This window comes from Brachycentrus maculatus, unplaced genomic scaffold (assembly GCF_059751285.1).
Source record: "Brachycentrus maculatus isolate JH-2025_06_01 unplaced genomic scaffold, ASM5975128v1 h1tg000039l, whole genome shotgun sequence".
Taxonomy (NCBI): Eukaryota; Metazoa; Arthropoda; class Insecta; order Trichoptera; family Brachycentridae; genus Brachycentrus; species Brachycentrus maculatus.
Window position 1 is genome coordinate 3978486 of NW_028280793.1, and position 25789 is coordinate 4004274.

The following is a 25789-nucleotide window of genomic DNA, read 5'->3' on the forward strand; positions in this document are numbered from 1 at the left end:
GAAAAAAAACATTTCGTTATTATTTTCCCTCGTTTCATTGATTAACGTTGTTAATTTATTAACAATGGTTTTACAATACAACCTGACCATAGAGAAATCCCAATACATATTCAACTGCAACATCCATAATTACCTTTCTGATGTGACTTATTATGTACCACTCTTCCTGTAACTCCTTTCTTCGCTTTTCTTTCATTGTTATGTTGAAATAAAGAAATGATGTATAGAAAATAATAATATTCTTACAAAGATCTTCTTTATTTTGGGTTATGGTACATAATGATTTGGCATAATCAAAATAATGATCTGTACATTGTTTTATTTTTAAATAAAAATTGTCAAAGTGATTTAACCGCCCTATCCATACGAACTAATGTCATACTTGCGTTATATTATCACCCGAATGGAACAAGCCATATCCCGTATGTTCAGGTATAAAAAAGTACACCCGCAACCACAGAAATGTTTGTGATACATCAAATTTTCCATTCTCACCCTACGCCAAAGAATTTAGTATTTCGAGATCAATATCGCTGGCTACCTCATCTGTAGAATATGTTGAGATTATGTTGATTGATATATTACATTCAATACAAAATATATTTGTAAAAATATTAAATATAATATTTTTATAGATTACTTAGAAAAAATATATAAGCACGTAAATGTCCACCCATTGGCATTTTTAATTGGGAGCCTACGCACATACTGAAATAAGTTAGACCTTACAAGACATCATGTAAAAACGAAGTGTATAAGTTAAAAGAAAGAAAACAAATCAGAAGTCTAGAGGTTACAGAAAAAATAACAAAAATGTTAGCAGAGAAAGAAACAGTATTAGTTCTGTAAGGCGCAAAGACTGCGGTGGTTTCCAATAATAAAGAATAATGCAAGTAAACATTTCAATTTTTATTCAAAGCAGCTATTACAACAATAAGGCGGAAAATATATAAGTATTTTATAGCAATATTACCAGTTTCAAATTCTTGTAATTTAATTAAGTAATAAAAATGAGTATTCGCATACAATTTTTTCAAATATGTAAGACTACCTGATAAAAAAAAAAACTTGCTTGGGTTGGAATGGAAAGGCAGTCAAGAAAATCATAAAGGTGGAGACTGACCGGAGCATTTCTTCGTAACGTAACACTACGATGCGAGCATTCAGGCAGTCAGTACACCGAGCCGGGCTCTCCATCCATAGTTTCGGATGCTCAGTGATGCTCCCCGCGAGCGATGTTATGACGGAATGCTCCGGCCAGCCTTCACCTTAATATTGAGAAAAATAGAGTGATAAAAGCTGAAAATATAATACAGTTACATTAAGTTGTTTACAAATGATATATTTGTGAGATGTCAAATTAGTATAGACAATTTGCAAAAAATAAAAATATGGATATATCGCATTTTACATATTGTTATGACTCTTCAATCAATAAATAAGTAACTAAACTTTTTTTTTTTATTTACCGTAAAAGCATTCTCATCTAGTTTATTTCTAAAATAAATTAAAAAAATAATTAAAATTCAAAACCCCAAATAAGTTATCCTTGTAAAATGTAAGGTTTAGGAATAGTATGTATTAGCATTTTTGAACACTTATACTTAATAGAGAATTGGCCTCCATATAAAAGCTTAAATCAAATATCACCGAGCTTATATCTTTCGTAAGACGTTTTAAGGGCTAAATAATTTATTTTTTTCATTCATACCGATTTGTATACAAGGTAAACGTTTAAAAATTCTTTGTGATCCACCTCTGAGATCTAACACGCATTTAGGAATTATTTTTTCTCCATACTCTTGGTGAAATAATTTAGCAAGGTCGTATTCACTTTACACCTCACGGGAGTTTTATTGGGGTCGCTGGTCTTGGAGACAGAGTTCCTCCTCTGGGGCGCCGGACCGCTCACTCCAGCGGGACTGCAGCTGCCGGGAGAGCCGTTGGGCTTCACATTCTTCTCGATACTGAGTCTGGTCAGCCAGTCTATGTTCTTGCAGACCTTCTTGGGTGGAGACATCAAGCCCAGGTGGGGGGCGTCGCCATTCAGAACGTAGTTGGGGAAGTCAAACGCGGAGAGGGCGGGAGAACGGAGGGACTTCCTGGGACTCGGAGATACCACGAGCTTTCTGGGAGACTTGGTCGGCGTTCTCATCACGGTGTATCTCGTGATATTGTGAGATGTACAAGGCTGCTCCTCGTCCCCGAGTAGCCCGCTGTCTAACTTGATGCACCCTTCCAACAATTCGTTCGGACAGTGCTTTTTCGACGTCGAAGCTTCTTCGCTCGACGCATCGGACCCTTCTTCGACATTCAATTGGTTGGGTTCATTTTCCGAATTCTCTTCTTTCAACGTGGGAAGAGTTCCATTCAACATGTCGATGAGACTCCTCTTAGAAGTTCTTTTCACTCCTAAAGATCCGGAACGAGGACTAATCGTGTTGGAAGATTGAAAAGAAAACTTCTTTCTAGAAGACGAAGCGAGCGGATCCGAAGATTTCCTTTTTAAGGAATGCGGCGTTTGATCGAGCATCGGTCGAAACTTTCCGGAATGGGGAAAACGTTTGGCGGATCCCCTGACTTCTTGATTAGCGTCGGCATCCGGCCATTCCTTCCCGATCCTCCATATCTTGTGTCTGGCGTCATCGCTGCAGGTCACTATCGTGATATCCCCCGTCTGACACCACGACGCGCAAGTGACTTCCGCAGAATGCCCCTCCAGCTGAACGATAGGTTCGGAATACTTCACGTTCCAAATGTAAGCCTTCTCGTCGCTGCTACCGCTCAATAAATAATTACCTTCGGGACTCAAACTAGACTTTATGTAGAACGTGCCGTTCTCGTGTCCCACATATCTCTGCAGAGGTATGACGTTATAAGTGGTCACGTTGAAAGAATAAATTACATTGTCCATGCAATTAGCGAACAGCACGTAACGGGATTTATCGAAGATGAGGTTGGTGTATCCATTCTTGGAAGAACTTCCGCAGTACGGTATGGATTGTTTAGGCAGGGGGTCCTTCTTATGCACGCTATAGCTCTTCCTCAGATCCCAAACTTTAATGTTCCCATCTCCGTCGGCGCAGGATATGAGGGTGTCGTCTTTCTGGAAGATTAAGCCGGTGATGCTGTTAGCTCGGGAAGAGTCCGCAATTCTAGATGTTCTCTTGGATGCGGACACTGGGGTCTTGGCATGGATGGGATGGCAGTTGGATATGGTGTTGTCAACTTTGGAGACTTGGCCCGCATTGCTGTTGGCCCTGATGTCCCATACGAGCACCTTCCCATCGCGAGCGCCCGTGGCAAACACGAACCCGTCATCTGGCCTGAATGCGACGGTCTTCACGGACTTAGTATGGCCGTAAAATACGTGAGACTGTTTGACAGTGCCTTCCCCGACATCCCACAATCTCGACGAATGATCACCTGAAAACAAAACATGGTACTTTTAATTTTATTCATCGTATAACCAAAAGATTTCAGAAAAACGCAATTTTTAAGACTTGCAGTACATAAGTTGACTAGTCAAAAGTACTTTAATTTTTTCATTCAAACCCTTATCCGCACCCCAATGGTGCATAGGGCACTGCATCATATAAACGCAGTGTTATCTTGATCGTTAACACATGAAAGAAAGGTGATCAACCCTCCGCTTCAGGTACCAGTCCAGAGTAATATTGAATTTATATTAGAGTGAAAAAAATCACTTATATTTATTTGACCCTCCCTGGGAATCAAACCCGGGACCTCCAGTACGGTAGCCGAGCGTGCTGACCATTACACTACGGAGGCGGACGTAAGTAAAAAGAGTTCAAAGTACATTTAAGTATTATTTGTACCTGAGACAGTGACAAATTTCATTTGGCCGGGCATCCATGCGAGATCGAACACGGCATTCTGATGGCATTGTATCCCTTCCAGGGGTGGGTTATCCCCACTGCTTTTATCAACAACTAAAGTATTCTGAAAATAAAAGTCACACAAATGATTTTATTGAACCAACCGATGACAGGGGGTGAAAACCCTTAATGCCCAGACTTCCACACCTCTTTAAAAAACTTTTTCATAATTTTTGAGATACCTTCATAAAAATGGCTCGAGGATTAAATCCTGCTCAATACTATTAACCTGTCTGGGAGTGAGTTTCTGCAGACAAAACTGTATCTGAGGATTGAGTATTTTTGTCTATTTATTTATCAATACTATAAGCAACGTGTTTTATATCATAATTATCAATGTTTTATTTCATGGGTTTTCTTTGACAGCGATTCATTACGATGACATCACACAAACTATATTTTAAGTCAAATCTTGTATTTTAGTATTGAATTACAACCACAGACAGCAGTAAAAGTGTCATTTATTTATTGATTTGGCATTTAATTTGTAGAACTCCATTTTAATTTATGTATTAATTTGAAATCAAACATAGATTTTTTGAGCCCACTTAGTTGTATTTTACTAACGTAACTAAGGTACGTACCTACATCCCCCATTAGCTACTGTTGTCTCCCATAAATTATTACTGCACGTGTTAAAACTGTCACTTAGAATTGTATAGCTACATAAGGACCGTAGTCCATTTGATCTTCGCATTCGTTTGATAATGCCTTAACAAGGTGAAACAATTGTCACAATATTAATGTGTTTTTTGTTAATAAAATACAACTTAGTGGATCCAAAAAATCTGTGTTTGATTTAAAATGAATACATAAGTGTCATTTTATAAATAAATGTCACCGAGCTTTAGTTATGATTGCGCTCGTTCATGCAAGCCCATACTCCTTTGAGGAAAGTTTTGTTTGAATGACCATATACGGCCACACTCCCGGAGAAGCTAAATCCTCATTTAAATCATTTATCCCAAGGTGGTATAGACACGTGGAGCGATTGCATAGCGAGAGAATGACTAAGAAAATATACGCGGCAAATGTAAGCAGGAGAACTGAACGAGGATGGTTGAAAAAGACTTGGAACGATCAGATCAATCAGAACCTAAAATCTGGTGGTGTCAAAAGTCTGCGTAATCAGAGGGCGTGTGTGACTAGATGTATGGATGTGAAGGAAGCGAGGAGTGTACTTCAGGACAGAAGAATGTGACGTTTCATCCTCTCTGCCTACCCCTGCGGAGAAACGGCGTGATGGTAGAGTAGTAGTAGTAGTAGTTAAATTATTTAGACAGATGTTAACTGTATGATGAATTAGCAACGTTTTAGGCCAAAAATGATTATGATTAGAATATTCTGTCCTATGAAATAAAATAGCTTAACACAGGTAGGAATCGAACTCCCCACCCAAGTATCCACCCTTCCTTCTAAACCTAATTCTAGAATTGCGCTCATAATTTCTAAAATGATAAAGTTAAACGCTTTTAAACCATGAAATATTGCATTCATTGCTATTATTATTTTATTAGTATATAAAAATAATAATTGACACTGGCAGAAACATCCTTTGACTGGGTGACTGGCAATTAAATTTAAAAAACCAAAAAAAAAACTCTTGGTAACGGTCTACTCACAAACTCCGTGAGCATTATACAGCTTTGTTACCTTAGGTCCTCACAGATGTATAATAGCACTGCAGGCTTAACCGGTTAACTGCCGGCAGGTATATGTATGGCCGTACCCAGCACGCCGCGTATTTTACGACAAAAATAAAACCTTCTAAAAATATTGTTATGAAAAGTGTATTAACTTTTGTTTATAAAACTTGCCAAATAAATGAAGAGCGCGCCAGTCGTTCAGTCATTTATCCATAATCATAAAATTAATTGTTAATGGTGCAGGGTTGTCACAAAATTTGTCATAGAAAATATGAAAACTAAATTATATGTCAAAAGTAATTGTTTATGTTAGTTTAATATTAAAAGTATACACAGACACACACACTTTGATTTAAAAAAATTAAAAAACAAAAAATCATAAGAATCGACACTAAAATCACTGTCATCAGATTTGGCAGTGACGGCAACTCGGGGATTATTGGACAACCCTGAGCGCCATTAGTTGTTCCGACGACAAAGCTCTCTTTAATTTACGTTTAAAGTGGTAAAAACAAATTCTGTTTCAATTCTAAGTGTGCAAAGATATTCTCAATAGATGTCACTATGCGTTCAATATATTTGTACAATTTAAATAATTGATTTTCTTTACTAAAAGCCCATTTAAAACGGCGCGTCTTAAGACGTCATTTTTGTATGAGCAGCGCTCTGGTCACAGAAAATTATGCGTCTTAAGACGCTCTTGGCAGTTAACCGGTTAAGAGTTTTTGATATTGGATTATCCTCTGACCCAATAAATAAGGGGAGAATCTTTACAAGACTATTCTTACTTGTATTGCAACGCCTCCGTCTTCATTGGCAATGGCCATAAAATGCTCGTAGCCCGGTGTTTCGGCAAACCTGCACGCAAATATCGGGGGTTCAGGATTGAAATCCGGGCCAAAAACATACGGAGCTATTCCGTGGTATGCATCGTGCCAGGACACAACGAGACGCCGGAGCACATTGTCGTAATGTCTTGGATAACCTGTGGATTACACATTGGTAAAGGACATCAGAAAATATCATTAACCCTTTCCGGTCCCCCAAAATTAAAAATAAAATCTAGGTAGACAGTTACATTCCAATGGGAAAAAATATTTTGTCCTCTGCTCCACATACTGTTGTAATAGATACGAGTGAAAAATGTAAGCTTGGAATTTAAGTAATTAATTGTAATGATGAAAAAATGTCGAATAACATCCGACATGGGACCTAAGAGGAAAATATCGATATCGAATGAGATTCGACATTGGACCAGTAAGGGTTAAAAAATATGACAATGCACATTCCGTATTAGATCTTTGACCTTTCCGGGAGTATAGACGTCAACGAACGTCGGTGCAAATTTTCCTCAAAGGAGTATCGACATTAATGAACGTCTAAATCCGCCTATCAGTTGGTATGACGTAACATGTATAGCAACAACATCTGTGGACATTTGTATTTAATTTTGTCATAAAATAACACAGAGAGACGGCGAGTTATATTTTTAAAATTATTTTTACATAATTTCTTCACAATACATAGATTTTGTGATTTTTTTTATGTAAAAAGAACCCACTCCCCAGAGAAAGTCAGACATCAATTATTGTACTCCCGGAAAGGTTAATATTAGACGTTTAGTTAGATGTTTAGTTTTAGAAATATGTTCTGCGAATATGATCAGCAGCAATATCTAAATATACAAAAATTGTGTGTGACCCATCATGACTTAGCAAGACTTGGCAAGAGTCTACGAGACTGAATGAGGGACAGCAAGAAAAGGGAAATATGCAAGATTGAAGATGTTGTTAAGTGGGGAAGACAACAAAGGAGAAAATGGCATGCGCATGTCAGGGGAATGGAACCATCCAGACTCCCCCACATTGCACGGTACAGATAAACCCAAGTTATACGACTTCCGGGTAGACCAGCAAAGAGTTGACTCAACAGCTGAGAATCGACATCGCAGGACGCTAATCCCTCTTTAAAACTGGCCAAGAGGCCTACACCAAGGAGAAGAAATGACAATTGTGGCGTTCCTTTGTAGCACTACAATTAAATGTATGCGCTATTAGCGATTCATGATTTAAATAATGTTCCTCATATCTAATTAATTCATCTTAGGTCGACAATAACTCGAATTGGTCAAGTCACTTCTCTTCACATCATTAAGACTAATAATTGTATTATGGGAGAAGAAATACTCACATAATCCGATCTCCCTTTCAATAAGCGCTTGCACGTCGTTCATACTGAGATTTAAAACTCTAGAAACGACGATTTACATTTCCATGTATCAAATTTCTAAATAAAACCTCCAACAACGCATAAAAAAGTTTTATCTTCTTGTCCAATGCACAACATGCATTAACGTTTTGATCTATTCAATCCAGTATGATCATGATCACAATTACGAAAATTATTTCTAAAGCCGAAAATAACCTCACAACAATTTACGTCACAAATAAGCGCGGGATTGGACATGTTTATTTATTTTAGTTTTTTGCCATAGAAGCTGTAGCAATGGGCACGACCAATCGATAGTTCATATTGTTTATTATCAATATACACGCAAAAAGTGTGACGTATAAATTGAAGGAACACTCCTTTGCCGACGACTGTCTGCCAACGTTCAGCTTATAATTTTAATTTGATATCATCTTAGATGCTCAAATTTGATTTATTAGCAATAAAAAGTAGATGTAGAGTTTCGTTGAGTAAAACGCAGTTCTTGGAGGCACTTATATTATAGCCAGCGGTAGTGCTTAGAGGATGAGGCCGCTCAGACCAGTAATGTTCAAGGGCGGCATTTCCAAAGTTCGGAAATTGTATTTCAGGCGTCATAAAAATAAATTTAAATAAAACTCTAAAAATTCCTGAAAAACGAAGATAACTGGGAGAAATAATCTCTTCTGGACAATTCTTTTGGGCTTGAAAAACCTCAAAACCTGAAAAAAAAATTGAGTTGACTCCCTTAATTATTGTCAATCATCGACAAGAAATTGTTCAAATAGCTTTATGGGCTTTCACGCTCTTGGAGGGTGACTTACTTACTTACTTCAGCTCTCTTCTTTTGTCCAGTATTAAAGAAAGGTCTTCTTTTTGGACTTCCACAGTTCTCTGTTGGACGCGACTCTAATCTAGTGCAGGTCCGCCACTTTCTTAATGTCATCGGACTATCTTGTCTGGGGCCTACCCACGCTCCCGAGTCATGTTCTAGGCCTTCAGTCAAGCACCCTTTTCGTCTATCTATCTTCAGACATACGTGCCACATCATGCCACATGACCTGCCCAGTTCCACTTTAGTCCCGCGATTCTTTTTTTGTGCCACACGTGGAGGGCGAAAGACCATAAAAAGAAGAAGAAGAAATTGTTCCTTTCATTTTGGAACTCCATGGAAAACCCAAATGTTTGCATTTTTCCATTAAAAATCGGATTATTTTTTTTCTTTTAAAATACAGCCATCGGGATATATGGCTGTATTTTAAAAGAAAATGTTTGGGATATACCCATTTGAAATAAATAAATACACATGTTTAAAAAATATTTAATTTTATAATTGTAATATTATTTTCCATATTATGCATTTTATAGATTTACAAAATGTGAGATCACAATTACAAATAAAACACTGATTATTTACTATTATTATTTTAAAGTACTATTTTTAATATTTTTGTTTGTAGGTACCTAAATAATGAACTTTTATTTCTCATGATGTAATAAAATGATTGATCATTCAAATTGAACAGACTAGATTCATTATAGGTAATTGTTTTGTAAAAAAAAATTAAACACCTATTGTAAAATTATGCTTATGCTTTTTATGGTGTATTACTATAATAATATTAATTTTTGATACATTTCTCTGCAAAAATATTTGAAATGGTAATAATTATTTGATAGTTATTCATTAACACTCGTTTAAAATTTAGTCTAAATATAAAAGGTTGCATATTCATATATTTTTTACATTAAAAGACAAAAAAACTCGCGTTTTATATTATAAATTGCATTTTTTATAATATTTAGTAAAATAATATATTTGAAAACTGCCATATAATTCAGAATGTTATAACAAAAATGCTTAAAAAGTAAAGAATTCAAATTTATATAGACACTTGTAACTAGCATTATCATCTCTTATTAATATTTAAAAATAACAATTAATGCTTTATTGTTATATATAAAATATTTAACATTTATCAATCAATAATGGAATGTAAGTATGTTAAATTTTATAAAGATCATAAATATGTTTCTCTCTTTATAACTTAAGGACGGTTCACACAACATAATAGTACTTTGTATTGCAACATTTTATATAAAGCTTTAACCAATTGTGTATTTTAAATACCAAAACTTATCATCTTTTTTCCATGTAATTCCAATAAACTAAAATTGGAAATATATAATTACGTAAATTGATTAGCCATTTTTAAATATATATTGCAATTTACTGCTTTTTAGTGATGGATACATGCTTTACTGAACAGTTTATCAACAAGGACTTTTGAAGAAATTTTTGAGCATATAAATATTAAAATTGCTTGCTGATTTTTCTTCGTTTATAGAAATATATATTTCTAGCACCAAAAAACATTATTTTATATGAAAAAAGTATTTTAGATGAAACAGTAGAATGAATTAATAGTACAAACATGAAAAAATATTATGTATATATATGAAATTAAATTATGTACGTACTTTAATATATAGTACAAAAATTCTAAAATTACTATTTTAAGATATGTATTAATACATTAAACATAAACAATTTCACTGAGAAGTTCTTAAAAAAAACATATTTTCTTATCTGTACCCAATGATGCTTAGGGCACTGCACCGCGTCGACGTGGTGTCATTTTGATCATTAATTACATGAAAGCAAGGTGATCAGTCTTGCCTCTCAGATATTGGTCCAGGGTGCTATTAAATAAATAGTAGAGTGAAAAATCACTTGTATTTATTTTTAATGGGAATTCAACCCGGAACCCCAGCACGGTAGCCAATTACATCAACTACTACACTAATAAGACAGCTAAAACAACATTTAAAAAAAAACAAAAACTTTTTTAAACACGCATCTAAGTATTGGCTGACCAGGAGTAAAAATAAACTTATTCTCTAGATGAATAAAAAATAAAAATAGGGTCTTCTGGTTACGATATAATTACATAAATTTTCTTATTGTTTAAAGTTGATTCACGACACAATAGAATAAACTTAAACAATCATTATTTCCTATGTAAACACAATAATTCACTGCGAATATTCATTATTTGTAGTATTGTAGATTTTTTGTATGAAATATGTGAAAATCACACGCTTATGATATCATAATAATTGATAGCACCGCACAATAATGTGTTTATTTAATCACTCAACATTTAGGTATTTATAATTATTACAAATACATAATTATATTTCTCCATCATGTATGATATTAAAAACAAAGCACAATTTTCAGTCAATTTTTCTAAATGCTACCTGCAAAATACATACATATTATCTTGGCTTTTTTTTAGGCCAAGATGTATTTTTAATTTTGCTTTTTTAAAATATTGCAGACTTATTTGTTTCCTTGATTCAGGCAGCTGTGATAGCTTCATTTCTTAAAAGGCACAGTAAAAAATCACTATAAATATATTAAATTTACATAGAAGTCTCTAATGGCTGACTTTTACTTCGATTCGCTTCAGATATTGGATGAGGTAAGTTAAGGTTGTCTTCCATTTCTTCATCATCAAAATTTGTCTCCAGTAAAGCTTCACTCTTGGATCGACTCTTGGGCATTCCTCTTGGAATATCATCTTCAAGGGGGTTATTATACATTACGGAATTCGGATTTTGTAAACCTTGAGCCGTTGGTGGATGCAATGATTCGTAATGCGGTGGATGGGGAGGACTCGGTAGATTATCTTCATAGTAACTGTTACCTATAAAACAACAACAAATGCACATTATTTATATGAAATTTGAGAGTAAATGACAGCCTGACTCACACTAATAAAATAATTATTATTTTACCAGCAATATTTCTTCGTTGGCCAAAACTAGTTTGTGGAGATGGAACATTTGTTGGCGGTTCTGGAATTCTGTGCTTCAGTTCTTTCAAAAAGGAAAGTTTAGGCTGATCACCAAACATCGGCGCACCGTACTGCCCATACATATATTTATTGTCATCCTCAACTTCCTTCTTTAAATCTAACGTGTCATCGGATTTTCCCATGTGACCTCGTAAAGGAAGCGTGTCAGAATTGTAATAGTGGAAATCACTATGAGGCGTTAACCTTTCCTCTTCTCCGAAGCTCATATTGTTACTTGTTGAAATGCCTTCTCTATGATGTATAATAGGAGTTTCTTCTGTGAGTAGAGTATTGACTGATGTATTATGGCTTGGTAATGTGGATATGTCTCTGAAACCTTCATTTTTGAAAGACAGATCAAAAGCAGGATTCATGTTGATTATGGGCGATGAATATTTGGGTGATTCCTTTTTGTTGAATGTTGATTTCTGGTGAGGAATTAATATGGGTGTGGGATTATGAGCCTCATAGATATCGTAGCTCTGATTATCTTCTAACGAAGAATTAAACTGACTTTTTTCAACAGAATCAACTGATACAGTCGAAGACATCATTTTCTTATAATCTGAATTTTTCGTTAATGTGTCTGTCGAACGAGAACTCTGTAATAAAAGATAGGATAAATATTTATTATGCATTTCATTCAATACTTTTTTTCTTTGTTAAAAATAACACTTGAATAATTTTTTTAACATACCATTGGGCCTTTTCTTCTATAACTGCTGAGGTCTGAGAAACCTCCATTAACACTGGCCATAGATCTTACAGAATGTAATGATTGCCTTATAGAATTGCGTCTTTCCAAGCGTTGAACATGTCTGGAAAAGTAAATGATTTCTATGAGAAATGCAAAATGGCGGACAAATACATAAATTTTATTGATGAAGGTTATTTTTATTTACTGTGTGTACCTGATATTATACTAGTTTTTAGTATAGAAATATATTTATGTCAAAAAATTTACCTGTGTTTCGATTTCGAATACCAACAAATTACTGCTGCCAATACAAATAATACTGTGGCTGCTAAAACTCCAATTACTGCCACTGTCACAACATCATCCTTCCATGAAAATGGATCTATTAACACCTTCGGATCTAGAAATATAATATGAACTCAATGAATACTCTTCTAGTATTTTTAAATGAAATACTTTATTAAACATACATTATGAAGTACATATCGCTCACTCCTTTCAACAACGTCATAGATAAAAAAAACTTGATTTTTCAGGAGATCGTTTTTAAAGTTTAAAAATATAGTAAAATATTTTAAAAAGAAATATCAAGCCACTTATTGAACTTTTTATGTATTATGCAACAGATCTTTTTAGGTAAAACCTGAATGTTTTTCTCCATTTGAAAAATATTTGGTATATTCAAAAAAATAATTAAACAATACCTTTTCTTCAAAATGAAAAAAAAAACACTTTCTACCCTGTAGCGGGTAAATATTAAGTTAAAAATATGCCGCTTTTGCTGGGATATACGTAGTACATTTTCTGGGCATTCTGAAAACATGCACAACTGAAAATTGACGATTTTTTATATTTAACGTTGTTGAGAGGAGTGAGTGATATGTCTCTGAATATGTATATATCTGAATATTTCAATTAAATAAGAGTTCTACTAGAAAGCAGTTATTTGAAGCAATCCACATTCCATGTATTACCTATTTCACACACAAATGTGTTCTTTTGATCGCACTGATCTATCTCCAATGACTGATATGTAAACACGGTGCATTGTGTTAAATAATCAATTTGTTGGACCCAAATTTTATCACTGTACTGATACCACTGATTTTGTCTCCGTAAGAATTGCCATAACGCCAGATAGTTACTAGATATGTAGGGTAGAGATGCATTATCCGACTGAAAAAATACAATGTGAAGATTAGATATAAAAATGTGAAGTGGTTAGTACAATTAGTAAAAATATACCGCATCACCATTAAACTTCTTCTTCTAACCCTTATCTGCACCCAATGGTGCATAGAGCACTGCATCATATATATATATATATATATATGTATATATATATATATATATATATATATATATATATATATATATATATATATATATATATATATATATATATATATATATATATATATATATATATATATATATATATATATATATATATATATATATATATATATATATATATAAAAGCAGTGTCATCTTGATCGCTAACACATGGAGGAAAGATGATCAGCCCTATGCTTCAGGTATCAGTCCAGGGTAGAATTAAATAAATAATAGAGTGAATAATCACATATTTATTTGACCAGCCCCTGGGAATCGAATCCGGGATCTCCAGCACGGTAGCTGAGAGTGCTGACTATTATACTACGGAGGCGGACAAACTAGAAGGGATATTTATCTATTTTTTAAAAATAGTTTAAGGGACCTTGATAAAAATCATTTTTTACCACTTTTATACAAAGATCATACAGATTATACAGGGAACATCATAGTCTATCCCTCTTTTGCCTCAAGGTACAAATTACTAAAGTGAAAATAAACAGTGTACAAGTTAACAAAACTAGTACATACAAGTATGGGTATACAGCCCTGATTTCCCCAGCTATTACTGTTTTTCTTCATTCCCTTCACACTTTTCCTAATTGATCCATAATTTATATTTAAAATACTTACACTGCAAAATTGTCTGGCCTGTTCGAAAGTCATTGGAGCTCCAACATAAATATAACAAGTATCTCCAACTAAATCCCATCCTGGTGGACATTTTCCATTGAGGATAGTTTTGTTATTCAAGTAGAATGGTCGAAATTCGACTTCGAGGAGTTCAGAATCGTCAGAGCGATCTCTTATCCGACCACTTACGGCCCATGTTTCGTTATATCCCCAATAATTATGAGCCGCATCAATTCTAGTTCTCCAGAGATCCAAATTGCTGAATATAAAAAAATTTATTAGGAATGTGCAGAACGCTAAATTTTTATAAATATTTATAGAAAATACACTTTTCTCATATTTTTAGTAGACAGGGCCATGCGATTTTTAGACTTTCATTATTATAATGAGGAATTTGATTACTATAAGAATTTTAAATGATTTTATCGCGAATAAGATTGTCAATATTTACTCCACCAAATTTTTTATAAATGAGATGTCAAAAATAAGAATTGGTTTAATTGCTTCTGTAAATGATCAATTGGTTTCATCAGTGATAATTAAAAGTAACTTAAACATTGACAATTTTACCAACCATCTCCGAGGCTCTTTACATCACTTTTTCAAACTGTCAGATTTAAAAAAAATTACTGTCAAATTCAGAGTGGGCATATTTTCCCATCAACAAAATAAATGAACGAAATTTATGAAATTCTATATGTATGATATATGTTGTTATTAGTGTGAAGTAAGCCTTAAGATAATAGAAAAGCACAAACTGTATATTTTCCTCGCAAAAGCTTTCGCAACCATAATCCGATAATTATAACTTATTTAATCATTAGTTTAATCTATATACCGTAGAACGGGGCTACTTGAACTTTGATGTGTTACTTGAGCCCAGAACAAAAAAAAAATATTTAGATTGTGGTATCGATCGAAGTATCGTGACAATAAGTGTCACCTGTCAGGGAAACCATGAATCATGTTGATATGTTCATTATTGTAGACCAAATACAGATTATTTTTTTTTGTACTGGGCTTAAGTATCACATCAAAGATCAAGTAGCCCCGTTCTACGGTACCATATCACTATAAGCTGCTATATAATATATTTGAGATGTTCAGATTTTCAAGCTTCAAAGCCACGCTTTGTCTCATCAGTAATCTTGTCAAAAATGGAGTGAGGGATATAGAAGCAAAAGGGCCTCTTCGCAATAAATTTCTTTGCAATATTTTATAGTTATCAAAAACAAAAAATTATTTTTATGGTCAGTAAATATTTTCACTTCTGGTTTCCGTTTATGCATTTCTATATGAGGTAGTTTGATAAATTTTTAATGATTATCAAATCATTAACACATTAAAATTGATTACTGTAACTGGCCCTTTTGATTTTACACCCAAAAATTATGGGAGCATGTTTTTATTTATTATTAAATATGTCATGTACATGAAATATGAAATACAAATAAATTAGATACAAATGTAAATTAGTATTATTACATACCTGAACACATTTGGATTACTGTCAACAAATCTAGAAGGCGATGAACACATGCAGGAAGCAATACATGCAAAGGAAATGAATTTTTGTTAAACAATTTCTTACATAAATATATTGAACAATCACCCATCAAAATATGTTTTTAAAATATGTACCTACTTACTACTTTAATACCCTAATGATATATTATGAACTTTTGAAATATATAATAGAAAATTAAGGAATATCATTTCAATTAAAACCAATTTTTTCTTTATAAAATCTTCAGATATGAGAATCCTCTCCACAAACAAAAATAATATCTTCAAAACCATTCTTTATTTTTTCTTAAATTAAAATTTTAATTGTTTTATAGTAAATACTAATGTAAATAATTATACAACAAGGCCCCGCTTAGCGCATGGGATATGTTCCAATAATTGTACTGAAAGAAACAACATTAAACGAAGCAATCTTCATACATATATCTTTACACATACTTTAAAGGTATTAAACTACATCGAAAAATACCAATACCGCTTGCAAATCTTAAGGAATCCTAATACTGCGATATAAAAATAAATCACCATAAAGTAGGTTTTTACTGTATATGTTTAAATCAAACCCTCAGCATTGTATAATGCTCAATTACTACCTTGGACAATATCAACTATTTGTTCAACATTACAAACTACTTATTAAATTATGAAAATATTAATCATTCACTATCTAAAATTTTAAAGTTTGGTAAATCAGAAGGTAGAACTCAATAAATCTATAATTCTATAAAAAATCCAACTACTGAAGATCCATCAGTGTTTCAAAAACATTTAATAGTGTGAATAACCATAAGGTCTGGGTTCATGTAGAATCACTATACTGCCATGTAAAGCTTAAATGAATCATACAGAATCACTGTTTTTTTTTGTAGTGTGCAATCAACCATGTCTGCATATGAGAGCATTTTTTTTGGAGTTGCGTTCAGGAAAAGTCTGCAGTTGTTTGAGTTATTGAGTTTATACTTATATACGATGAGTATCAGATACCAGTCTAAATGTATGTATTGTTATTAAATATTTCATCAATGGATTTATATTCTACAGCAAATACTCACAAAGATTGATTGACTGTAATCATCTCGTAATCATTATCCGGATTGAAGAATATGTTGTCCACGTAATGTTGTCCTGCTGTACCAGCTACTACTGTAGCCCTTCCCTCTCGGTCCAATGCATAATTTCTAAAATGGAAAAAGAGCATAACTATATCTCAATAGATCTGTACAGGTTCCAGTGCGTTCGGAGCCTTGACAGATGATACTGACCCCCTACTGGCATACCCATTTTAATTGATTTCATTTTTAAATTACATTTTTGAATGTCTTTTTTCGATTAACAAATTTATAATAAATACATTTTTTTTTCTAGTAAACCTTATTAATATTAATATATAAAAATAAAACACTTGTACAAGACCACTTGTGAGTTTATTAATGTAAACACTACTAGTTTTCAGAACTACAGATCTCTTCATCAGGTGAAAATACAAACTAACAATCAATAATTTAGGTACTGATAGAGGTAGGTGGGGTAATACTGGAAGGGGGCAGGTGAAGGTGTAGAGTTTGGTTTAACGGGAACATGGAAATCAAAGGTGAGGAATTTTGTAAAAGTGTATAATTAAGTAATCATTTTTTTGTATTTTATTAGATGATTAGAGTATCTACAATAATTCCTTTGATAAAAAATATTTATTCTTACTTGTAAAATCCATTGTGAGACGTTGTCTGATAAATAGGAAGTCGGACTCTGTCAAAACCTGAAACTTGTAGGATCCTTAAACCTGTATTTGCGTGTACATAGTTCATCGTGAAATTTGATACAACTTGTCTCAGAACTATTACATCTTTGAATGGAGTTCTATTTCGAGTGAAATAGTTGCGATAAATTATTACTTCTTGGTATGGCGAAGACTGACGACCTGGATAATTAAATAATTTACAATTAGTATTATGAAATAAAATATTACAGTAAAATAAACTCTTAATTAGGTTTGGTACACTTACTTTTTAGTGAGCAAAAAAAAAAACAGAAATAATTTTTGAAAAAAAAGGCAGATGAAAGAGGACATGTGTGCCCTTTGCAGATATTAGATGGCCAGACTGGGGAGTTATGATGGAGTTTTTCAGTTCTTCATTATCCTTGAGAATGCATGCACTTAGCAACATACACATACCACTTGTCTTGCAGCGGATTAACATGTGATGATGTTATTTGTTTGAGATAGTTTTAAAAGTGTCATTGAAATATTTTTACCTTCTATTTTTAGTGCCGGTAAATGCTGGTTATCAAAAAAGAGATTATTATGTATCCATCCCTTGAGAGATGTAGCCGAACCTCTCGAATCCGCACGGAGTGAAAGTCCTCCAACATTGTTTCTTACTAAATTGCTCTGCAATATAAAAAAAAAGTACAATCAGTATTGTTTTTCAATTTCTCGTTGTAAGATAAAATTTATTAAATTAATAATTTTCCTTACCCTGAAGTAGAATGTTTGCGTATTCTGTATATCCATATCGATACTAGAGTCGCAGGATGTAAAATTGCCATATAGTTTGTTACAATTATCAGTAAACTGATTCCTTTCCACCGTGATTATAGGATTAACTTCTCCTGCAGAATAATAACTCAAAGCACCTTCATTATTTCTGCTGAATGTGCTGTATGAAACATTATGTTGAACATCACGATCTGTAAGTAAATGAAAATTAAAATTCGATTCGATAAAGAAATCACTGATCCAAAATAAATAACAGAATGTGATTAAACTCACTAAATCCAATAGCAGAAATGGGAAGTGTTACAACTTCTGCGAAGAATCCGTGTTTTGCAGATGCCCCGTTTGCAAACAATCTTATGCTGAGACTTGGTCCGGTGGTTTTGAACAATTTCTTTTCATGCGGAGATCCATTTTCCAAATGGGCGAGAATAGGCGCTGACACATTATATATGTCTCCATCATACAGGGTGATTGAATCTCGTTTCCCGTATATTTGGGTATGATTAAACAGATTGAACTGAATTAATCTAAAGCCAAACGGTTTAACTCTGTACATACTATTGAATATCTTCACACAATTTACAGGGTTGTTGTCGTATTTGAAATATATGAGTACCCTTTCCTCTATTATGATCTCCTTGGTGGTATCGCAGATATCTATTACTGAAAACAGATGATACGGCAAATTGAGAGATTTCAAAGGAGTAAAACTGGATTCATCGGATTCACGTCCTTCTCCTGTGAGTGAAACTATACTCATTCCGACACCTAGAGAATCTTGGACTTCGTTGAACATTAAGTTAATTGTGTCGCTCGGAGAGATCAAGTTAATTCCGTGAGATGCCGATTGAGAAATATTTACAAAATTTATTCTCGGACTCTTTAAAATACTTTGAATAGCCGGAGATTTCTCATTATGTAGAATACCGGCACCAGTTATGTTCACATACTCCATAACGCTTTCAATTTTCCTCACTGTCTCATGAGTGTGAATATCATGAATTCTGTGTTCGTACAAATTATACTCAAAGTCGAAATTGGCAAACCGAACTCCCCCCCAGTAATTCTGAGACGAATCCAAATTTCTTGAGCCACAATGAATAAACACAAAGTCAGAATCCCACTTGCACTCGTGTCGGTGCCCGTAAAGCTGTCCATTCAATCTGATAGGACAATCCTCGTAGCGATCTTCCGTGCCCTTGCACTGTAGGGGTTCTGGCCATGACCAAACTCTAGATAATGAATTACTATGGAACTCTATCCTTCGGTCATAATCGAAGAACACATTTATGGGATCGAAGCCGAGCTCTCTGCAAACCACCTGAGCATTGCGCTCTGTGAACCTCTGATCGCACATGGGTACCCATTGCAGAGTGGTGCGGTTGTAATATTCTAGAAAACCTTCGTTAGTTTGATTGATAAAATAATCATTTATAGAACAGTTTCTTCCGGTACAAAGTCTTATCGAGTCTTGGGCAACCAATTCTTCTAAATGGCGCTTTGTTATATCGGCTGTTTTTCCATATTGTGAATAGTGAATGTGTCTCTTTTCTATGTTATTATTTTTAACATTACCCCCATGAGAATAAGGTCTCATTTGAATTTCATAACCTTTCAAGCCTTGTGCCACTAATGTTCCCAATACTAGAATTCCAACATTTGGCATAAACTCCATGACTACCCCGGGCGAAATTGTGAGTGTTGCTCCCGGCATTACCGTTATATCAGATTTTATAATGTACGGTGTATCTTTTCTATAAAGAACAGCATTTTCAATTAGACGACCACCCAAATCATCCAAATTAGGAGTAGTAGGTGTTTCAAACGATACTGAGATACTTGATTCAAATGAATCTTCGGTTAGGTACGGTCGGAAGTTTGCAACTGCGTGATTATTCCAATCATCAAAATCAAAAACACCCTTCTTGATTAATGCTTCATCATTATATCCCCACCAGTTTTCGGAAACATCTAATTGGTTATTGATTTTAGCTGTCTTTATTCCAGCTACCAAATTGTAATCCAAAGCATTATTGCCAAAAAGATTTCTATTTATTTTCACTTTTTGTATTCCACTAAATCCAACAACAAAGGTTGGTTCAGCCGTCAACTGGTGGAATCCCTTTCGGAAATGAGTTATATATTTGTTGTATTTAATTTCGTTAAATTTAAATGTTGCCTTAACTTCCCCGACTATTTCACTTTGACTGTCAGCTCTAAATTCTACCATAAATTTTCCATTATTGCGTTCTATTTTGTTTCTCTTTATTTTCATTTGTTTCTCCATTCCTCTGATAGAGATGAGACCATTTTTGCAAACATTATCTGAGAACATATTGTCTGTAATATTTACAGAGGAATAGTGACCATCAATTATAAATTCATAGATTTCATTATTACGCCAAGTGTTATTATTCATGTAGATTGAATGCGTAAAGTTTTCGTTGTATTGCCACACATAAGGGAGGCTGACTTCAAATCCTCCCCGATGATTTCTTTCTATGGAATTGTCTTGCATTATATAGTGATACAGATTATTTGAACTTCTAAGATCTCTTGCGAATTGTACGATACCCCTTCCATTGTCAGTTATTAAAGTATTATTAATCATAAATGTTATTTCGGACATGTTACTTTCATGTATATCCCAGAATGGAGTGTGTATGAATATAGCTTCTCCGATATTGTGAGATATCTCGCAATTTATCAATTTTATCGTTTCATTAGCTTTTCTTAAGAAATGGTCTCCGATTTCATTTAAGTATCTGTTGTAATAAGATGACTTGATGCCTTGATTATTTCGCTTGATTTTAGTAGAAGTAACTGTCAGCATTGGAATGGCACCTTTTACAATTTTTCTTTTAATATCTTGTACCGGAGCAACCACTGCGCTGATGATCAACACAACCCCTCCTAAACCATTTTCACCACTTTCATAGTCTATTGTAATGCCATAGCTGCTACTCGTTGTTGGAAAAATTGATAAATCTCTTTTAAGGCACCACTGCTCACTGTCGTAATTCATATTCGGTGAATCGTATATGCATATTCTCTCGGTGGAGTAATTGTGAATTGGATTTAGTAATTGGATCCCGATGACATATCCTGGGTGACATTTAACATTGTATGTTTTCTTTATAGAAGGCTTTGACACTTTGGAAGTTACAATGTAACGAGTTTCACCATTTTCCAATGAAATATCAGTTGCATATTCTGGAAATACGATGGGATGGTAATTTGAATCCGCAATGTTAAAATCTGGTGCCATATTGAACCATCCGGCTAGTTCTCTTTGCTGTATTCCAGATATCTGTTGATCGTGACTTATACCAGCCAAGTTATTATTTTCAATTACTGAACCGTACACTTTAAGTCCTAATTGTTTGAAACTTATTCCATTGCCTTTGTTGTTGGAAAATTCTGAGTTTTTCACAATATTAATAGCATCCGCTCCATACAAATCTGAATATAATATTCCTAAGCCATCTTGTAAATTATCCGAGACTCGTACACTTTCTAAACTGTGTCGGGCAAAATCAATTTGAAGAGCCGGTTTAAAAGTGTTAGTGGTATAATCTAATAAACCAGCTTTTTCAATATTGATAAATTGTAAATCAGCTCGTTCCGCCAGTACACCAAATCTCAAGCCAGCCCAAGACAAATCGTAACATCTAACACCGACATCTTGGTCGTGAGTACATGAGTTTTCAAACTCGTCTTTGCTTTCCGACTTACAAAGGGTTATATCATTGTCAAATTCGGTGCATTCAACATTAGACAGTATGATATCTTCGGAAGTGCCAGCATTCGGAATTTGATTTCGTTCCATAAACCAATCATCCGGATTTAAAACCAACCCTAACTGATGGCATACCAGAGCAGCATTAATGATACTCCATTTGTAATTGCAAACTGTTCCCCAATGGTTATCGATGCGCACTTGCAAGCGACCTTCGTTGGATGTTTTTCCTCCGAGTAATCTTATAGGAACCAATGGCTCAGTTTCAATAACGGGTGTTTCGGAATCGTAATGTTCCGTATCAGTTTCATATGTATCATTACTGTTCATCATTACTATTTCTTGTTTAAGAGTAAATGTAATATCATAAGGAGAATTCCCCCGAGCATCTAGTTTTCCAGCTATCATAATTCCAATTGACGGTGGAAAATTCAACTTAACTCCCGGTTGCAAGGTGAGTTTTCCTCCAGGTCTAATATTGATATCTCTTTCGACAACGTAATCACCGGGCTTGAGAACTTCTGTTCCGTCCACTTCTCCTCCGACTACATTTGATCCTTGTTTGTAAAACTGTGGAACGAACATAGGATTGTAATTGATTTGCGTAGCTGCCGGATTACTGCTGTGCAGTAAGTAAGGTAAATATTCAATCTTTGCAAGATTGTATCTATCTTTGCGATGGAAAATTCTTTCATATATCTTACTTTCTTCGCTGAATCCTAACCAATTGAATGTACAATTGATGATTTTACTTTGGTCTTCGAGATGTGAACCAATTTCATAGTTAGATTCCGAATTATGCAAAATATTTCGGAAAATATCCACATTGCTCGATGATACAACGACTGTTGCCGCAACGCGACTACGGGGTATTAGATTTGAAAGTTGTTCCAGCGTATCAAAGGGTTCTCTTATTCTGTTTTCCTTTAAAAAGTTTCTGGTAAAAAGAATTTTCTGTACATGACTGTACGGTGACAGTCCAAGATTAACAACATATACCCCTCGATTGTAATAAAAGTGATTATGTTGTATCAATATATTAGTAGGAAGTGGATCAAATTCATCGTAAAGTCTGTTTTCTACTTGATTTTTTATAAATATAGCTCCGTATTTTCCACTTTCAAAATGATTATATTCAATTCTTCCATTCAAATTCAAAGCCGGATGAATTTTGATAGCCAATTTTTGACTTTGTATAAATTTGTTATGCCCTATTTGGAGATTTAAAATTTCATTGTTTTTAGTTTCAAACCAGCAAGAAGATATATCAATCGCATCTTCTAAACTGTTATTAAACCAATTTGACGTAACATTTATCCAACTATTCATGCAGTAGTTCCCGTGGAGAATGCCTATGTGCAGATTTTTAAATACCTCTGAATATTGAATAACAGTTGTCTGATTAAAATGAATGTATTCTGTTTCTTTACTGTTGTTTAACCAAATAGCCACACCATATCCTAAATTTGAACTCAGGGTACTGTAAGACACATTTCTGTTTCCTCCGGTATAGGTGATATTAATACCATCTCCTTTGTTGAATGATATACGACTCTCTGTAACATTCACATCGCCTACTCCGCTAACCACGTGAAGTCCGGCTACATGATTATTATTTGAGATGGAACTTTTATGAACATGAATTTGTGACCGCAGATTTTCAATAGCTATTCCTCTTCCATTATTGTCAGCTATGACACTGTTGCTCACATTCAAATCATACGTTTTGCTCAGACCAGATGTTAATCGCATATATCCGATAATTTCCGTTTTAGTTTCTGCTTGATATTCGATGAAAATTTTATTTCTTGTAGTCATAATGCTTTGTGGCCTTGTATGATTTCTTAATTTGAACGTTGCCAAAAGCTTATCATTCACAGAGCCTCCATCGTAAACTGATATCACAGCAGATTCATTACGATCCGTCATCAATTTAATAAAATTCAGTGTAAGTACGTGTCCCGGTCTGGTAAAGAAATATTTGTGACAGTTCCTTTCAGAATTCGAGTATTTAGATTGTTCAATAGACATTTGGATAGGAAATGTCTGACTTGCTGTTGTAGGTAAAGTGCAAAAATCATATATATCTGCTCGGTCATGTTTTTCATTGGGGTTTATTTCATGAACGACATATTTAATCCCATCTCCACCATTTTCGTTAATAATACAATTGTCCACGTGTGATAATCCATATGTTGAGTTCACATAAATTCCATACCCTCTGTTATTTCTGATTGTGCAGTTAGAAATTGATACGGGGGCATTTGGCGAAGTTATATTAATACCATTATAAGCGGAATTTGTAATTTCTAGATCCTTCATATCAGGTGGAACTCCCATCACGTCGATTGCACTAGACGCATTGTTATTTCTGCCTACTCCGGCATATTTTATTATGATGTTGGATAATCTTGACATGGACGTTGGGACATATAAGGTATTAGACATTGTGAGAATTCTTTCAAATTGGGCATTCTCAAATCTAATACCCCTCCAGTATTTGGTGGTTCGTACACGATCACCATTTTCGTGTATGTCTAAACACTTGATGCCGAGATCGGGATGGTAGTCGCAGACACCCGATCCTAGTTGCCTAGAGCTCCAACTGCACTGGGTGATTTCTGATTCTGTTCCTTTACACCTCGGTTCCTCGTACAAAAGTCGAGGTTTTCTTCCCGGTTGCCTATCTATCCAGTTGAAGAATTCTCCGCCATGGAATCCAAGTTGGCGGCAGGCGGTCTCCATGTCGTATCGGGTCCAACTGTAATTGGGAAAAAATATTACATTGCTGTTACTATATATAGTTTTATTTGTGCATTGTGCAGGTAAAGAAGGATTTTTTATAAATTATAGATCATTAACACCTGGGTGTAAATAAAGTAAATATTTTTTTCACTAACAAATCACTTCTTTGTTATCTTTTCAATTGGAAAGGCAGAAAGGAAAGAATATTGTAATATTTTGCCGAATTTTTTTCTTCACCCATGCAACCTAACATACATCTCAAAGGCAAGATAGGTATATGGAAGAATAAATTATTGCAATCTCATTTTTGCTTTCATGATTTGATCATACCATTGATCAGAGATGTTGCAGTAATATTATTATTTTAAATTATTACACATGTCGCTCACTGCTCTTAAAAAACTTTGTTTTTCAAGAGATCATTTTTAAAGTTTAAAAATATAATGAAATGTATGAAAAATAAATATCAGGCCACTTATTGAACTTTTTATTGTGCAACAGATCTTTTTAGGTAAAACCTGAATGTTTTTTCTGTGTTTGAAAAATATTTAGTATATTTAAAAAAAATAATTATAGAATACGTTTTCTTAAAAATACAAAAACAACACTTTCTGCCCTGTAGCGGGTAAATATTAAGTTCAAAATATGCCACTTTTGCTAGGATATAGTACATTTTCTGGGGATTCTGAAAACATGCACAACTGAAAATTCACAATTTTTGATTTATGACATTGTTGAAAGGAGTGAGCAATGTGTGTATATGCAGTTAAGTTTAGGTTAGATAAACTTACTTTCTGGAATTGGTGCAGACCGATCTCCATTCTTCATTGTGAAGAAGCTGCACTCTCCCGGCAAGTATAGAAGGTCCATCTACCAATCGGATATCAGGAATTTCTTTCACTACCGGCGGTGGAGTATCTGCACTTGTCAACAGGATTTTATTTTGATCATTACCCTGCAATAGAAATAAGTTAACATAGGTATTACATTTATTTTTTGA

The 25789-nt window shown here is 34.1% G+C and overlaps 2 protein-coding genes across 3 annotated transcripts in view; both read right to left on the reverse strand.

Moving 5' to 3' along the window:
* Nucleotides 1–98: 98 nt before the first annotated feature.
* On the reverse strand, nucleotides 99–8011 carry l(2)dtl (WD40 domain-containing protein denticleless). The gene is made up of 4 exons (XM_088277180.1): nucleotides 7736–8011; nucleotides 6334–6530; nucleotides 3840–3963; nucleotides 99–3426 (listed from the first exon to the last, which is right to left on the reverse strand). Exons 1-4 carry the CDS (start codon nucleotides 7776–7778, stop codon nucleotides 1784–1786), a joined length of 2007 nt encoding a protein of 668 aa, XP_088133306.1. The 5' UTR covers nucleotides 7779–8011; the 3' UTR covers nucleotides 99–1783.
* A 2665-nt stretch (nucleotides 8012–10676) lies between these two features.
* bark (C-type lectin domain-containing protein bark beetle) overlaps nucleotides 10677–25789 on the reverse strand; it is a 31371-nt gene continuing 16258 nt past the window's right edge. Inside the window, exons 2-14 of one of the 2 annotated variants that reach the window (XM_088277183.1) lie at nucleotides 25581–25744; nucleotides 18579–24805; nucleotides 18285–18496; nucleotides 18062–18197; nucleotides 17507–17726; nucleotides 16861–16986; nucleotides 15771–15800; nucleotides 14282–14540; nucleotides 13288–13489; nucleotides 12581–12713; nucleotides 12314–12434; nucleotides 11558–12218; nucleotides 10677–11466 (exon numbers count right to left, since the gene is read on the reverse strand). In XM_088277183.1, coding sequence (XP_088133309.1) covers nucleotides 11183–11466; nucleotides 11558–12218; nucleotides 12314–12434; nucleotides 12581–12713; nucleotides 13288–13489; nucleotides 14282–14540; nucleotides 15771–15800; nucleotides 16861–16986; nucleotides 17507–17726; nucleotides 18062–18197; nucleotides 18285–18496; nucleotides 18579–24805; nucleotides 25581–25744 — 8775 coding nt within the window. In that variant the 3' untranslated portion in view covers nucleotides 10677–11182. The remainder of the gene's footprint in view (nucleotides 11467–11557; nucleotides 12219–12313; nucleotides 12435–12580; nucleotides 12714–13287; nucleotides 13490–14281; nucleotides 14541–15770; nucleotides 15801–16860; nucleotides 16987–17506; nucleotides 17727–18061; nucleotides 18198–18284; nucleotides 18497–18578; nucleotides 24806–25580; nucleotides 25745–25789) is intronic. The other variant, XM_088277184.1, reaches the window with a different exon arrangement.